Here is a 17,323-nt window from a genome sequence, read left to right on the forward strand (position 1 = left end):
CATGCCGCAATAGTTCTGATAGATCTCAATTTTGCTTCCCCAACTTGCTTCACGCCATCATGGACTTCAGCTGTATGGTGGAGGCGGCGGCTCTAGTCAGACCAGGAGGTAAGTTGATCACCACCATTGCTGGTTGCGCTGTAGGAAGGTAGATCCGGACTATGGTTGCCCCCAACTTTTTGCCCTGTGTTTTAGCTGGTTTTTTACATAGTTGGCCTGGGACCCTGCCAATCAGGACCCCAGGCCTACTGCTCTCTCTGTAAAATGGATTCCATGTACCTTAGGTACATATCCAATTGGTACTGGACCACCTTATCAGACCCTGTAACTCAGGGCATAGGTGTACCCAGGGCCTACCAGGGGCTGCAGCATGTATTATGCCACCCCTGGCTGGCCATCTAAATCTGACAACTGGCTGCACGACAGCTGGGGCAAGGTGGTGTAATCACCCTTTGCTTTAGATATAGTATACCTATATCTAACCCTAAAATGGACACCCGTATTCCTATCAGTCACTCCTATGGCAGACCTTGACAATCCTGAAGGCAGAGTGCTTGGAATCGTGTGAGATGGTGCTCTGGCATGAGCTGAGCCCGTTTGCAGCTTGCAGAACCAAGTCCTAATAGCTGTTCCATGATAGCGCGCACCATATACTCAAGTGCATTATAATCCTCGCGGTTATATGCTAACTCTGGTACCGCTTTATCAAAACATGTCGAGTAAGGTGTCATACGAATTGGAATACTAACCCCTCGCCAATTCTGGCGACGGGGTTAGCATTCCACCCTTCTAGAGGGACACGACATGTATGTAACTGTGAACCCCGGTTAAAGTTAACTCAAGCCTCAGCATCACAAAATGGATGCTGCCACCACAGACACAAGTCTGACCTCCTGCTGCTGGGAGTCCTTCCAGCGAGGGAGGCTTGGACAAAGGGTTTCCTGTCAGGGGCGGTGCTAGCACCATCCCAGACAGGGTTTTGTGTATCCTGGGTAGGCAGGGCTTTAGAGGAAGGTGACTGCAACTGGCACCCCGGTGCTCACTATGCATAGGCCGGCTAGAACCAGTTCCAGGGGCACACCAGCCCCTGACCTGGGGAAAGTCCGGCATGGGAGAGGGGTGTAACCACCCCCCTTCCTGGTCCCACCCATGGGCAAGACCTAGTCGCGTGCCAGCCCCTTTTACTAGTATAAAGATAGGAGCGGGCCCCCTTCCAAATTAGATCATCTTTGAATCCTGAAACTACTTTCTACGAAAGGAACTCTCGACTTCTTCTCAAGATTTCTCCCTTGTGACTAAGGAGTAGTCACCTCGCATCCGCAGGCACCATCCAAGCATCGCGGTCTGCTGTAAGTCTCTCCTCCGGATCAAGACTGCCCAGCTCGACGAGAACCGGCTTCCCTGGCACCTCTGACCTCTACCTACATCTTCAGCTCAGCTGAGATCCGTGGGTGTGACGAGACCTCGAGGGACCGGCCATCTTCAAGACTGCACGTTGCTTGCCCAGCACGACCGCCGAGGGATCCTCGAGTGAGTGCTTTGGGGTGTGGGAAGCCCCAACCCTGAGCAGCTCCAGCACCGAAGTTCAGCCTCCCAGTCTCCACGAGATCTGCGTGGGGCCCTTCTGCTCTTTGCTGCTCACCGCGTTGTCTGGCTACTAGCCCGCTGGCTTGTGGCCTTCCCGACGACATCAACACTGCTGGTCTGGTTGCTCCAGACTGGCCTTTGCTCCCCTCCAACAGAGGAGCATCCCGGACCCTCCTGGTCCACTCCAGACGCCATTTTGAGTCCACCGCATGGGCTTGCATTTGCCAAGACTTGTTGCCCCAATCCTGGGTCCAGCGACGTCGACAGCAGATACCATCGTGGGACAGCTCGCACCTCCATCCTGGTCGCCGACAACGCCTCCTGGTCCTTGAGACTGCAGAGCCCAGCGTCGCCCACTCACCTGGTCGAGGTGACTCCATCCGGTGCCATCCTGGTGCCCATCTAATCACTGGCTAGTGATTCAGAACTTGGTCCCCTCTGCTTACAGGTGTCTTCCATCTTCAATCCAGGCTTGGATCACTTCGAACTTCAACACTGGTCACCTGCCAGCAACTTCTTCTTTCAGGCTCCATAGACTGCAACGAGGATTCCCGACGTCTTTCCAGACCTATGCATCCGCAGCCCCTGGGCTAGGTAACTTCGGCATTTCGGTGCCCCAGCATAGCCTCAGTATCCAAGGGTCCAGATCCTTTTTAGTTTCAGCTCTACCTAGTCGGATTCCTCCGATAACACTAACTTTGTAATTCCTAGCAACCATAGACTTTGTCCCGCATCCCGCGTGAGAGTGCACACTGCACCCGATCTCCCTAGGCCTCCTGCTAGTAATCTGAAGGTTCAGTAGTCAAGTCCTAGCGATCCCAAAGCCTATTAGAGTAGTACTTACCTGCTAGTAATTTCGCATTCCACTTTTATAGTATATGGTTTTTCGTGCCCCTCGGGCATTTGTGTAAATTGTGCGATTTGAGTATTTTCCTAAGAGCTTTGTATTGTGCTTAACACCCTGTCCTCATAAAGAGTCCAGGGTTGTTGTGTTCTAAATAAATACACTTTTATTTTCATAACAACTTGTGTGGTGTCCTTTCACTTGGTGTTCAAGGGGTATATGTGATGGTTTAACAGCTGGCTTAACACGCCCTCTAGAGTCTAGCCTAAAGACTGCTCTTGTCCATGCTACTAGGATAGCTGGTCTATCGGTTGACTTACAAACAATCAATAAGGGTTGTTTGGACTGATACATAGTGATCACTAGAATAGCGAGCACTGCATATCAGGCCAACTTCTCACAGTCTCCTTTTGATTGCCACTGCTCATCTTACCTCTACTGTCTACATTTTCTGTATCACCTCATTATCTGTCGCAGAATTGTTGGGCAGTGGTGCTTTGTGGGATCACTGCGTGGCAATTTACGGCCCTAACTTTGCCCTCATTCATGTACGAATATGGGACAGTACAAAAAGGACAGGGAACGGATAGTACTCATATTCCACCTAGGAGTAATACCATGTTAGACACTTTCCTGGTACGAGCTGTGAATGATATTGCTAGGGAGATAGACTTAGTATGGAGGAGTCTATCACCGAATATGGAAAGAGAACAGAATTTACGGCTTCTGAGAGGGTCTCCTAGGTGTAGACTACGTCGGACCCAGGCAGGGCACTGCAGACAAACATCGTCCAGAATCGGTAACTAGTGGTGGATAAGGAAAAAAAAGGAAAATTAAGCCAAGTAGCTAACTAGAAGTCCAAAAAAAACCAAGAACATACACTTGCCCTAATACCCACTCACCCACCCGATCCCATATGCAGAAGGATCAGGTTATAAAAGGGGCAAGGCTGACAACCACCAAGCCAAATGGCAGTGACGCAATCACGAACATGGGCTGTGGGGAGGTCATTTCTAAAGTTGAGCGGATAGTGAAAACCATGATTGTGCCTATAGTAAACAGGATTAGTGCACTAGAAGGGACCTGCAGAGCCCCAATATTCCCAACATCGAAATTGGATACCCTACTGGCCCCTTGATCATCAGCCCAATACTAAACCAAGTGTACGCAGGAGTGGGACTATGTCGTAAGTTGCTGCGCAGCAGGGGTTGAGGAATTGGGGAGGATGATTCCATCAGTGGTAAGGGGCTTGGGTAGGGGTAGGCCACAGCCACAGGAACACACGCTGCAGCTATCTGTCCCCGTTTTTATAGACCTACTCAGCCTAGTGGTAGGAGGTCCCAGCTACAAATAGGGAACGTGGGGATGCCTTCCTGGTCATAACCTATAATAGGTTCATGCTTCTATTAGGATTGGATGCCAACAACTGACTTGTGCTAGTCCAGGTATGGGTCATGCAATGGCCAACTTAAAGAGCAAGGTCAGGAAACCGGAGAAAACCTTGCTGCAGTCGCATCATTAGGTCCTAATGAAGCTTGCCTCCCCGTACTAGGGGGAAGAACGACTGATCCCGCTGCAGCCAAAGGCCCCGATTTACTGGTCCACAATGCCAATAGTGCCTTGCAGGCTAGCACATTCTCAATCACTCCAGTGGAAAACAATTTTTTATCCTGGAACATTGTAGGTTTGATGAACAAGATTGGTTGTCCGGAACGGCCCATTTTGTGGACAAATTCGAAATCTGTGCTTTTCAGGAGACCTGCGCAAATGGTTCCTTAATCTTAATAACTCCAAGTGAGGTTACTAAAGCCATAGACTGGATTACTCGAGAAAAAGCACTGAGGTTAAAGATGTCTGGGGACCTGTTTAAGGCAGATAAAGTATGCGCCCCAAGTTGACTAGTATTTCAATTGCATTCTGGAAGGTTTACACACTCCCCAGACCTCAGCAGGGGTCAATATTGCAGCAATTTACAAGGAAGGCTCACGGTCCCTGCTATCTAATCATCAGCCAAGCCGCCTTATTGACCGTTCCCTAAAGCTTTTCTGTTGCATACTGTTGGATAGGCTTTGTGAGTAGGTTGAGGGCGCCGGACTTATAAGCCCCCCGCAAGCAGAGTTTAGATCTAAAATCATGTCAGTTATTTTTTTAAGAACAGATTTTTCAATACGAATGTAAACAAACTAGCAATAAATGTAATTCTAAAGATGTGCTAGTGTGGATTTCTTTTAGAAAAACTTTTACGTTTTTAATATTTACCTTGACCAGCTCCAGTTCTGATGGCACCCCCTTGAGGAAACCTTGCCAGTCCAGCATGCACTCTGCGGTTGTGCCATACCTGCAGTGTCCTGAAATGATAGAGAAAGTATAAATTACCATCACGTTGGTTATAGCACTTCTACTTCTTCTGTCTCCACAACAGAATCCAAATAGCAGCACAGCAGTCCGGAAGGATAAAGGACTTTACCGCTTTTAAGCTTAAGCCGAGGATCCATTGGAAGTATTCTTCCCAATGCAAAAGGTCATAAGAGGAGGTGTGGGCAGATTGCTGTGAAGGAGGGCAAACGAGAGTCCCAATAAATACGGTGATAATCCTCTTGCTGCTAATACATGTGCTGCGAAAATGCATGCCAGCACAGGTTCCTATCCATCTTAAATGTGTAGGGTAGTGTTTGGTCTCGAAATCTATAATCTCTTATTGCACCCAATGTCCAAATAAGGTGGGCTAAGATGAGAATTCCTTGCCATGTATCCTAAAAATGCATGGAAAAAAAGGAACCGTAATGAGAGGCAAGGAACGCTGAGAAATGCGCCTCTAGAATGAGCAGGACTTTTCAGACAATTACTTTTTAAGTACAATGATTTATCTCTGTAATGCAGCTAACAACTTCATTTTTATACGCCGAATGTGGGGTACAGAGGAGTGAAGTTCCTATAGTCTGACGCCCAGGACAATGTTTGGGGACACGGCAACAAGTTTTCATGCTTATTTCGTCCTTGAGACATGAAGGCCCAACCCCTTGCGACCACCCCCTTGGCTGCCAGTTTTCAGTACCACATTATGGATCAGGAAAGGGCATGGTCTGCACATTATCTGCAGTTAAGTTAATATGTGTCCATATGTTAATGCTGTTCAAACTTCCATTCATGGTTCATTAATACAAAGCATTTATTATTAGGCTGAGCGCTGCAAAGAAATGCAAGTTCAGACTGCACCAGTGGGTACAGTATGGAAAAAAAAGAATGAACACATGCATGTACACATTTGCTCATGCGAAAACTGTTTGAGCGGTAAGAAGTTCACTTTCCCACTAACCACTTTTTTCCTTTGAGGAAGTTTTACTTTTACCAGGTCATTAGTAAATTTCCAACCTTTCTCTATATGAGAAACTAATAAGAGACGAGTAGAGGAAAACCCATAAAACATGCAAGTTAGTAAGTTTGCACAGACTTAAAAGGGCATTCCAGCCATGGGGAACTAATGCTCACTGCTACCTCCAGTCCCAGTATGTAGATATGTGGAAAGGAGGCAAAATAAAAGAATTACTAGTATTCAAACCCTACTAGGGTATAAGCCCCAGCATTATCACAGCTCCTATATAAGGAAATTGCTACCATAATTTGTTGCAGCACTCCGTGGCACCAAAGATACAAGTGGATTTTGTTACAGGACAAGAACATTTATGAAGCAGCCCAGCTAATGGACAAGGACATTTTATTAAATTCCACACCCCTGTGGAGTAAAACCTAGACTGGTAGTGCAATGCCATTGTGGGCAACAGAAGAATTTGTCAAAGCAGAATGAAGATAAGAAAGTCTGTACATAAATGAGGAGAAAAGTCCATCTACAATTAAAGGAACCTAAATAAGTGGAACCGTATTATACATTGAAAAGACTAGTGAAAGCCCCCGCTGGTTTTACAACTCAGATTGTGAAAAGATAAGTCTCAATTGGACAAATGGCTATTAAGAGGAAAAACCACAAACTCATTATTTCTAGGGCATGTGCCACCACCCACAGGGATCCTTCAGGGATAACTACAGAGAAACTAAACACAAAAAGAACAGAAACAATATCTGCAGAAGAAAAGCAAAACCGAATGAGAGAAAGAAAGCAGTATAGAAGAGACACTGATAACCTGAACAGAGTGATTTTGTCCAACGATTTGGGGCAAGTAGTCTGCTGAAGATTGATAATTCCACAGCCTAAGTACAGGATTCAGAACGATTGTGCCCCAAATCAAGCCTTGTGAAAACAAGAGACTGATAGCATTTAGAGGAAGCTCCTAGCCTTAGGGGCTTCCCTGGATATTAGCGTGAGATCAGAGATGGCTCTTGAGGCGGTTAAGGTAATAGTCCAATAGACAAAGCAGATTATGGATCTGGATACACCGTTTGACCGGTAGCCAAAGGAGTGATGGGCATCGGATAATCCGCTGACTATCCAAAGCCTGGCAGCAAAGCTTACAGCCATATTTTTGATCCTCTGCAGCTGGATCTTTGTCAAGAAAGTGGAAAGAAAAAGAATTGTTGTAGCCCAAGTGAGCTTTTAACTCCCGCTCACTTGTCCAGAAGGAAAAGTGGCAAAATGTTCTTGCAGGCTTTATATGCTACAAAGTTAAAAAAAATTCTTCTGGATTTAATTATCAAACGTAGTCTTGGTCAAAATATATCCGAAGTCTTTTAGCAGTTGAAGCTGGAGTAGGGAAAGCCCCCTATTTAAAGATTAAGGCTAAGATCCGCTGACTAGACGCTTATTGAAAATTTACATCAGTTTTTTTGTGTCACTATTCAACATTGAAAAACTGGTTACCATCCAGGACTGTACAGCTAGGAGGCAGTCGTAGGGGCAGGAGGTAAAGTTTTGAAGAGTACTTGAAATGGAGAAGGATCTGAATATTGTAGACTCTAGAAAGCATATGAAAGCCAGAACCCCTAAAGATGTACCAACAAGAAGTAAAACAGCAGAAGCCGCAGATCTGCTATTCACAGAAAATCTCACTCACTTTTTTTATTGCTTAACGTGCCTTTCCAGACCAGATAGTATACAGCTACAGCTCCAAAACACAGAGCAAAGTATGAATCGACACAAATAAGCTTCTGTTTTTTTTTTTTTTGTTTTTTTTTACTAGTGTGTTCCACCAAGGTAGAGTTTGACGAGTGTGGTTATTGCTGTAACCAAGCAATGGCAAAGTCAATAGGTTTGGTCTTATTTTGCTATAGCATGCAAACTGCATTTGTATATGCCTGTTGTAGCACATTAAAAGTCAGACGCATTGTCTTTGCCAGTGTGGATTAATAATTACAGTTCTTAAACAGGGCATTACTATCTGAAATTAATCATAGAGTTGGTTTATTTTATTATATGGAAAAATAAGACTATATAAACAAAAGGAAGCTTTGGAAGTGGAGTGGTGAAACAAAGGAGCTGCAGAGGCGTGCGTAAAATTAAAAAGCCAGCACACTTTTGTACTTCATAGCTGCCGAAACTGGTCAACTCAGCCAAACGCTTAGTAATATTTATCTAGTTAGGTAGATTGCCCCCTTTAGCTAGTTATATGGGAATTAACAGGACAGAATTTTTATTAGGTTTCGCCTGTCGAAAGCTGCGAAAGCAGCGTTTTGCGCAGGCGAAAACTTTTGTGAAGAGTATGGTGCCTTTGTCACGCCTCTCACTTCCATTGGCTAGCTCCATACATTCGCCATAGATGTTCCAACATAATAGACCGTTTTAAAGACCAGATTCCATAGACGGCTATTATGACTAAGATAAGACTAAGTCATACATACATGTTGTTTAACATCCTGGAACATGTGGAAGCTGCTGAAGGTTGCAGTAGGAGGAACAACATTTGCATAATAGGTCTTCCAGAGAACCGAGAGTACAGATATTACGCTTTACACTGAAAACTGGTTATAGACCACAATTGTATCTTCAGGGCTCTCATTCACATTTATGGTGGAAAGAGCGCGAAGGGTCCCCGCGAGAAGACCCACATACAGTGCTCAACCAATATTAGCCAAATCTTAAACTTGCAGGGCCAGGACACTATACATCTAGAGCCTGGACAGCCCCTCTCCCCCTTATCAATTCCAACATTCTGATCTTTCTCTATTACAACACTGGCACTGGACATATAGCCATGGGAGTTAAACAGATCTGTGTATTGCTTTTCCTATCAAAACTGAAAATTTTGGCCTATTAGCAATCTCATTTCTTTACCAATCAAGAGAACGCCGGTGCTTGGCTCGACTGTACCAAACATTGCTGGCCACAGAGATGGATAAGAATCCTTCCTGTTCACCTCTCCCGCTGCATGACTTATGTTGCCGAATGATGTGCTCCTATGGAAGCTGATCTGGAGCTGCCCCCACGAAGTCTCATAAAAGTAGAGCGAGAAGCAAGCAATGCAAGGTTCAGTCTCCAACTGTTCACCTGGTGCAGCTTCCGACTCAGAAGACAATTCAGAGGCAAGCAACAACTTCCGTAAGGGCACACCAGTGACTACATAAACAGCACATGAATTACTATGAAACAGAGCGATTTCCCCTCATACCACCACTGAGCCCGGTCTGCTTCAAATCCCATCCTCACACCTCCTTTCCCGGCCTTAAAAATAGACTAAAGAGTTTATCCCCAATAAACTTACCACCAACTTAGTTCAAGAACTAAAAGGATCTCAAAGGATCTACGGTTCTTGGGCTCCATCTGGAACATAGACCCAGCTAATTACCTCCCCCAGTAGTCCGTTACACCTGCTGAAACGGCCCGGTACGAGAACGACTAGGGGGGCTGGAATTACAGCCAGGGGCAACACTCTGAAACCCCCAATACAAGGGCACCTCCGACCAGCACAAAGGGCAGAGGAAAAGGAAAAAAGAAAAAAGAAAACCCCGCATATCCTCCTGCAAAGCTAACAGAATACACCTGGGAGGAACGGGCAGAAACTAGCCACTCCACATTAATGGCTACCAACACCCCCAAACTTCCATACTGGGACAGAATGCCACAGCATAGCGTGCAAAGATCGAACAAATCAGGACCACGTCCCCTAATAGGCGTGTCTATGAGAAGCAGTGCATTCTGTATGCCTGGGACTGAGTACCCCCTGAGTGCAGAGGCGTAACTGAAGATACGAAGGCTTGAAGAGTTGTGCCGGGGGTAGACACACAAGCAGACAAGTAGGTACTATTAACTGGGGCAGCAGACAGGATTACTACGATAAGAACGCGCCAGGCCCACCCCAGCAATACATACTAAATATAGGACTACCTTCATTGGATCCCTAACTATACCACACAGGTGGGGGCGGAGCTAGCCAGCGTCTATAGCGGACGCCTAAAAGAGGAGCTCCGCGCCGTCACCCTAAAGATCCGCCACACATCCTGCTATAACGGAGCCTGAAGACCACCGAACGTGTGGCTAAACCCCTGTAAACCACCGACACAAGCGACAACGATCGCGGCTGCTCCCGATCGCACCAGGAGGGAGAAACGAATGGACAGACGTCCCGGAGGCTTGGGCCGCAGAGCAGCGCGCTCGCCTGACTCTCCCCGGCGTGCGTCATCCGACGTGCGGTCTGAGGGACGTCCTCTGTCTCGGAGGGGCTGGTCCTTCTACAACAACCTCAGGGATCAGCTGAAGACTTGGGGCTGCTTTCACACCTTAATGACGGCGGAGACTCGCGCTGCCTGTTGAAAGGCTTGGGGCAATTATTTGGTGCGCAACAACGGCTAACACACGGTAAGCGCCTGGGGGCCCGGGTGCCATCGACCTACTACCCTCTAATTATCTGACTCTGCAGACCGGAGTAGCGGAGTATACAAGTGCGGACTCTGATTTGCCTGAAGCGGGCCTAGCGGAGAACTGATCTTCAGAGCAGAGAGCCACATGCTGACAAACCCACCATAGAGACAATTTAACAGAGTAAGACAGGTGCTCCTGGACGCAAACTGCGGAACTTAAGGCCTCGGATCAAGCAGTTTGCGCAGCCCTGAAATACCACTGCCATTAGACACTAACCCCCCCCCTCCGCACCTTCTCTGGCTTTCAAACGAAGAGAGGGGGAGACTGCACCGTAAATTGCAGTGAGACCTGGCTGGATATCCCTGTACAACTTCCCGCACTGCACGAGGAGACCGAACATGTGCACCTAAGGATTAATTACGGAACCTCCTGAGGCACAGCCGGGAGCAGTTAGAACTTTGCGCAGCTCTTCATTTTAAAAGTGCATTTCTGTGTTTTTAACCTGCACCCACCTTCACTTCCTGACACACGAGTACAGTGTGCAGGTACCCTTCTGCAGCAAAAACGAGCGCTAGAAACGGGCGAAAATCACCGATCCACTTCTCCCGCCATTGTCCTCGTTGCGACAGGGACACGCCCACTTCGAGGCCACGGCCCCTGCAAGACTTACAAATAGCACGCTGATCACTAGCGCGGCAGATTAATTACGGAACCTCCTGAGGCACAGCCGGGAGCAGTTAGAACTTTGCGCAGCTCTTCATTTTAAAAGTGCATTTCTGTGTTTTTAACCTGCACCCACCTTCACTTCCTGACACACGAGTACAGTGTGCAGGTACCCTTCTGCAGCAAAAATGAGCGCTAGAAACGGGCGAAAATCGCAGATCCACTTCTCCCGCCATTGTCCTCGTTGCGACAGGGACACGCCCACTTCGAGGCCACGCCCCCTGCAAGACCTACAAATAGCGCGCTGATCACTAGCGCGGCAGATTAATTACGGAACCTCCTGAGGCACAGCCGGGAGCAGTTAGAACTTTGCGCAGCTCTTCATTTTAAAAGTGCATTTCTGTGTTTTTAACCTGCACCCACCTTCACTTCCTGACACACGAGTACAGTGTGCAGGTACCCTTCTGCAGCAAAAACGAGCGCTAGAAACGGGCGAAAATCGCCGATCCACTTCTCCCGCCATTGTCCTCGTTGCGACAGGGACACGCCCACTTCGAGGCCACGCCCCCTGCAAGACCTACAAATAGCGCGCTGATCACTAGCGCGGCAGATTAATTACGGAACCTCCTGAGGCACAGCCGGGAGCAGTTAGAACTTTGCGCAGCTCTTCATTTTAAAAGTGCATTTCTGTGTTTTTAACCTGCACCCACCTTCACTTCCTGACACACGAGTACAGTGTGCAGGTACCCTTCTGCAGCAAAAACGAGCGCTAGAAACGGGCGAAAATCGCCGATCCACTTCTCCCGCCATTGTCCTCGTTGCGACAGGGACACGCCCACTTCGAGGCCACGCCCCCTGCAAGACCTACAAATAGCGCGCTGATCACTAGCGCGGCAGATTAATTACGGAACCTCCTGAGGCACAGCCGGGAGCAGTTAGAACTTTGCGCAGCTCTTCATTTTAAAAGTGCATTTCTGTGTTTTTAACCTGCACCCACCTTCCCTTCCTGACACACGAGTACAGTGTGCAGGTACCCTTCTGCAGCAAAAACGAGCGCTAGAAACGGGCGAAAATCGCCGATCCACTTCTCCCGCCATTGTCCTCGTTGCGACAGGGACACGCCCACTTAGAGGCCACGCCCCCTCACTTTATACATGTGTATCTACCGGAAGCGCAGCGGACGAGCGCAGCGGGCGCGCCGATTGCGCGCCGAAGGCGCGCTCAAGGCAAGCTCGTCTGCGCTCGTCCGCGATCATGACGCGACCGGGGCCGGTTCCCCTGCCCGATTCACCAGCACTACCCCCACAATCCATTCTCGGACCATGTTGCTTTCTCTGAGACCCCCTCCTTGCCCCACCTGCCTCTGGTCTATCCCGGACGCCCAGAGCCACATTTACGTATGTGAAACCTGCCAGTTCTCACTACCCTCTCTGGACTCAACTCTTGGCCCGGCCCTCGCTCGGTGCTCTGCTTCCTCCCATGGAGCCGACCCTTCTCTTTCCCTCAGAGCGGCACTGATTAACTGCAGGTCTCTGAATAAACATGCTATTGACATCTGGCAGTCCCTCCAGGACAACAACTGGGATCTGCTTTTCTTAACTGAAACCTGGTTGAATGAGACCACTAACCCCACCATTACTCTTGCCTTGCCGGACGGCTACAGCATCGCCTGCGCCAATAGACCAAACGGTAAACAGGGGGGTGGTGTTGCCTTAATCCACAAATCCAAATGGACGGCTTCCTTCCCTACATATGACCCTATTGACTGCATAGAGGGTCTACCTTTTACTATCCATTTTTCCTCGTCCACCTCTTGCTCTGGAATACTTATCTACCGCCCTCCCCATTCCAACCTCTCCTACCTGCCGGCCTTGACGGATTACATCATCCAGCTTAGCACTCGCTACACCAACTTCACTGCTTTAGGAGATTTTAACCTTCACGTAAACGATGAATCATGCTCACATAGCAATAATTTTATTTCTACACTGGTGACCTGCAATCTAGAGCAAAAAATAGATTCCCCCACTCACAAAGCGGGACATACCCTTGACCTGATTTGTTCCAACCTACCTAGCATTCTGGTAGCCTCTCCCATCCCGGTCACCTGGTCAGATCACTTTCTCATCTCTTTTGAGATCATCATCTCCCGCTCCATCAGACCTACCATCGCCCCCAAAGCATCAGGCAGAAACTGGAGTCGTATCACCCTTGAAACGCTCCAGGAACACCAGAATAATTTTCTACCCTCCCCATCATCTGATCCGGATGGTGGTATTGACCATTTCGACGCCTGGATCGGCCAAGCCCTAGAGGCTATGGCCCCTCTCAAACCCATCAAAACCTACAGGGCCACTCCATCCGCACCCTGGTACTCTGACATGCTTCGCCAGAAAAAGGCTTCATGCAAAGCCCTCGAACGCTCCTGGAGGCAGAACTATTCCCTCGACAGTAAAATCACCTATAAAACAGCTCTAAAAGAATACCGCAGAATGATTGAGGATCATAAAAGGGACTTCCTGGCTTCCAGAATTAAACATGCCAGTAACGGCGCCAGGGAGATTTTCAACATAGTCAGATCCTTTACGGACCCCAGCGCTCTGACTCGAACTCAACCAGCCTCCCAGTCTCTGTGTGATAAACTTTCACAATTCTTTGAGGAAAAAATCCAGGCTATTTACTCCTCCTTTCCCATCAGCAGTAGTGCAGGGTCGGGTGAGGAATCTACTACCTACCCGCTACAGTCACCCTCATTGCTAGAGTTTGCAGATATCTCTAAGGCCGACACACTGGTAGAATTACTCAACTGTAAATCTGGCTCCCCCAAGGACCCTTTGCCAGCCAAACAATATAAAAAACTGGCACCCCTGCTCAACCCATTCCTTAACCATATCTGGAACGAATCCCTGAGAACGGGCATTTTTCCCGCAAAATGGAAGCATGCGTCCCTAGTCCCCATCCTTAAGAAACCTGATCTTGACCCAGATAACCCTAGTAACTACAGGCCCATCTCTCTCCTGCCTGCCCCAGCTAAGATCCTGGAAAAACTGGTGCACGCCCAGCTTGCCAACTATATTGAATCCCATGGGCTCCTGCATGACTCTCAGCACGGCTTTCGATCGGGCCACAGCACGGAGTCGGCCCTTGTTGAAATGGCTGACTCGGTGAGATGGACGCTGGATCGAGGGTCGAGGGCGGTGTTAGTGCTGCTGGATCTCTCAGCAGCATTTGACACCGTCTCTCATAAGATCCTGCTGAGAAGGCTGGGAGACCTGGGTATTGGCGGTACAGTGTTGAGATGGCTCTCTTCCTACCTGGGTGACCGTACTCAGCAGGTATACACCCCTCCCTACACCTCCACCGCTAGACCACTTAAATGGGGAGTTCCACAGGGCTCCTCCCTGAGCCCGCTCTTGTTCAATGTTTACTTTTCCCCCTTGGCTAAACTGATTGCGCAAACTGGGATTAAATCCACCTCCTACGCTGACGACATTCAGTTACTCTTCACCTTTGATACCCCCACTGCCTCTGCCTTCGACCCATTGAAAAACTGTCTAAGAGACATCTCTAGCTGGATGGACTCCAATTCCCTCCGACTCAACGCTGGAAAGACAGAGATTCTGTTTTTTAACTCATCATCCCCTCTTGATTCTAATTTATGGTGGCCGGATGATCTCAGCCATGCCCCCACGCCTAAAGACTCGGTGAGAAACCTGGGAGTGCGCTGGGATAATCATCTCAGTTTCAACGCCCAGGTTCAAACAGTAGCAGCATCCTGTTTTGCTAAGATCAAGACAATTAGACGGCTCATCAACTACCTGCCGATGGACTGCCGTAAGACTGTGGTACAAGCCCTGATAATATCTCACCTGGACTACGCCAACGCACTATATCTTGGCATCACAGCAGGCCTATGCCACAAGTTACAGACTGTCCAGAATGCTGCTGCTCGGCTGGTGGAGAGAATTCCTGCCAGACATCACATCTCCCCACACCTCCGTAAACTCCACTGGCTCCCCATTTCCAAGAGATGTATTTTTAAGGCCATGACCCTGGCTTTCCGGGCCTCCAAGGGCAAAGGCTCGGCCTATCTGAAAAGCACTCTGAGACCGTATGTCAACACCAGGACATTACGCTCAAATTCCCTACTTCTGCTGGAAACCCCTAGATTTAAACGTACTCGCGCCGGAGGGAAAACATTCGAGGTCTGTGCCACTCGGTGTTGGAATAACCTCCCGGTTGCATTACGAGCCTGTCAAACCGAATTAGCATTCCGAAAGTCCCTGAAAACACATCTCTTCCCATATAATGCCCCATTGGTGCCTAGCCGCTAAGTTCCATGATTTATCAGCGCCGGGACGCCCCGTTGGGGCAGCTGTTGCGCTTTACAAAATACACAAATAAATAAATAAAGGACTTGGAGGCCGTGACCCCGCAAGACACTGGAGTAATCGGGCTGGCAGCTACTGACCTGACTGCAGTGCAGCGGCCTGAGTTGATCTGAGTCACTACCGCCAAACCTAGCAAAATGGGGAAAGGAGACAGGACTCAGGCTAAGCTTACTTTTGACCAGAGACGACCGAATGTCCCGGAGACTAGCGAGCCTGAGCCGGTGCGGCAGAACGGGGGATCGGAAGGCACGATTTACTCAGGAATCAAAGAGCTGCTGGTCACAATGGAGAAGGGCCTGCAGGACAGCATGGCGTCCATAGGCACGAAGATCGATGCCCTCACCTACCGCATGGACCGCATGTCTGAAAGAGTCGACAAACATGCAGAACGACTAGACATGTCGGAAAGACGCCTGACTGAGGTTGAGGAGGCGCAGATGGAGCTAGATAAAGATCGTAAACAAATCGGGAAGCTGCTTCAAGTCATACAAGACAGGTCGGAGGATTTGGAAGGCCGCTCCAGGCGCTCGAATATACGCATTACGGGAGTTATGGAGACGACGCAAACCAGGAAAATGGAACTATTCTTGGAGAAACTTCTGACATCACTGTTGGCAGCAGACATCTTCTCGCCCATGTTAATTGTGGAGAGGGCGCACCGCTCGCTGGGCCCCCGACCGCGCCCAGGGGCGCCCCCGAGGCCGATCATCGCTAAACTCCTGACATATAGAGACAGGGACACGGCGTTGCGGATTGCCCGGGAGAAGGGGAAGCTACAGTTTGAAGGTGCAGCCATCTCAATATACCCGGACTTCACTGCGAAAGTGCAGGAGGAGCGACGGCACTTTGCTCCTTATAAACAACAACTCTGCGACCTGGGACTGGATTACGCCATGCTATATCCGGCGAAACAAAGGATCAACAGACAAGGACATTCTCACTTCTTCACTGACCCGAAAGCCCTTCGGAAGTCACTTAAGAAATGGTCCAAGAAGCAGAGAAGCAGCCCCAGAGGACGCAATGTGGAACAGGAGACTGACAGCCATTTAGATGATCAGGAATAAGCTTGGCTGGGCGCAGAGATAGTCCCTATATTAAAGAAGGGTTCTCCTCTGCTCCCAGCCAACTACAGGCCCATTAGCCTCATTGATGTGCCGCAGAAGATCTTTGAGAGGTTAATTTTAGATCGCCTACAGGACTGGATAGAGGACCATTCAATTCTCAGTCCATATCAGGCAGGGTTTAGGAAAAATACATCCACCATGGACCAAATTTTTCGGCTGACATTATTATGGAAAACGGTCAGGATAGAGGGTGGCAGCCTCTATATGGTGTTCGTGGACCTACGCGCTGCCTTTGATTTGGTCCCACAGGGGAAACTATTGTCTGTGCTCCTTGAGCTGGGTATACCACCTCAACTCTTGAATATGCTGATGAGGCTTCACAAGGCTAATTTCGCTTGGGTTAGGTGTGGGAAGAATGGAGCACTCTCATCCAGATTCCCTGTTGACAGGGGGGTAAGGGAGGGGTGCATTTTGGCACCTACTCTGTTCTGCCTCTATATCAACGGGGTAATCACCCACTTGAACGGTGTGCTGAACACCGATGCCCCAAAGCTGGCAGGTAGCAGAGTGCCTGCGATTATGTTCGCAGAGGACACCCTCTTGCTGTCTAAACCTCCAATGGGGATATATCGCGTATTGGACGGATTTGAGGCATTTTGTGGTGGACGGGGCTTGGAGATTAATGCTCTCAAAACCAAATTTATGATCTTCAACCCCCCCGCCACCACTCGCTCGAACCCCAGCATAGGTACAACTAGACTGGAAAGGGTCCAGATTTTTGAATATCTGGGGGTAACCATAAATGAGAGCATGACGTGGGGCCCCCAGCAAATTAAGTCCCAACTGAAACTGGCCCAACTTGCAGGGGGTATCCTCAAGCTCTTTAATGTGTCCACTATTAAACCTATCGGCCCACCCTTGGAGATTTATAAAACGCAAGCAAGGGGGGCGGTCATGTACGGCGGCGAACTCTGGGGCTACTCATGTAGGACGGATATCAGCAAAACAGAAAACAAATTCTTAAGAT

At 48.7% G+C, this 17,323-nt stretch overlaps 1 protein-coding gene across 1 annotated transcript in view; it reads right to left on the reverse strand.

The window, feature by feature from the left end:
* Positions 1-17,323, reverse strand: part of NUMA1 (nuclear mitotic apparatus protein 1) — a 739,614-nt gene that overhangs the window by 605,885 nt on the left and 116,406 nt on the right. Inside the window, exon 5 of the mRNA XM_086936049.1 lies at positions 4,691-4,779. Coding sequence (XP_086792175.1) covers positions 4,691-4,779 — 89 coding nt within the window. The remainder of the gene's footprint in view (positions 1-4,690; positions 4,780-17,323) is intronic.

Source organism: Lissotriton vulgaris, chromosome 8 (genome assembly GCF_964263255.1).
Source record: "Lissotriton vulgaris chromosome 8, aLisVul1.2, whole genome shotgun sequence".
Taxonomy (NCBI): Eukaryota; Metazoa; Chordata; class Amphibia; order Caudata; family Salamandridae; genus Lissotriton; species Lissotriton vulgaris.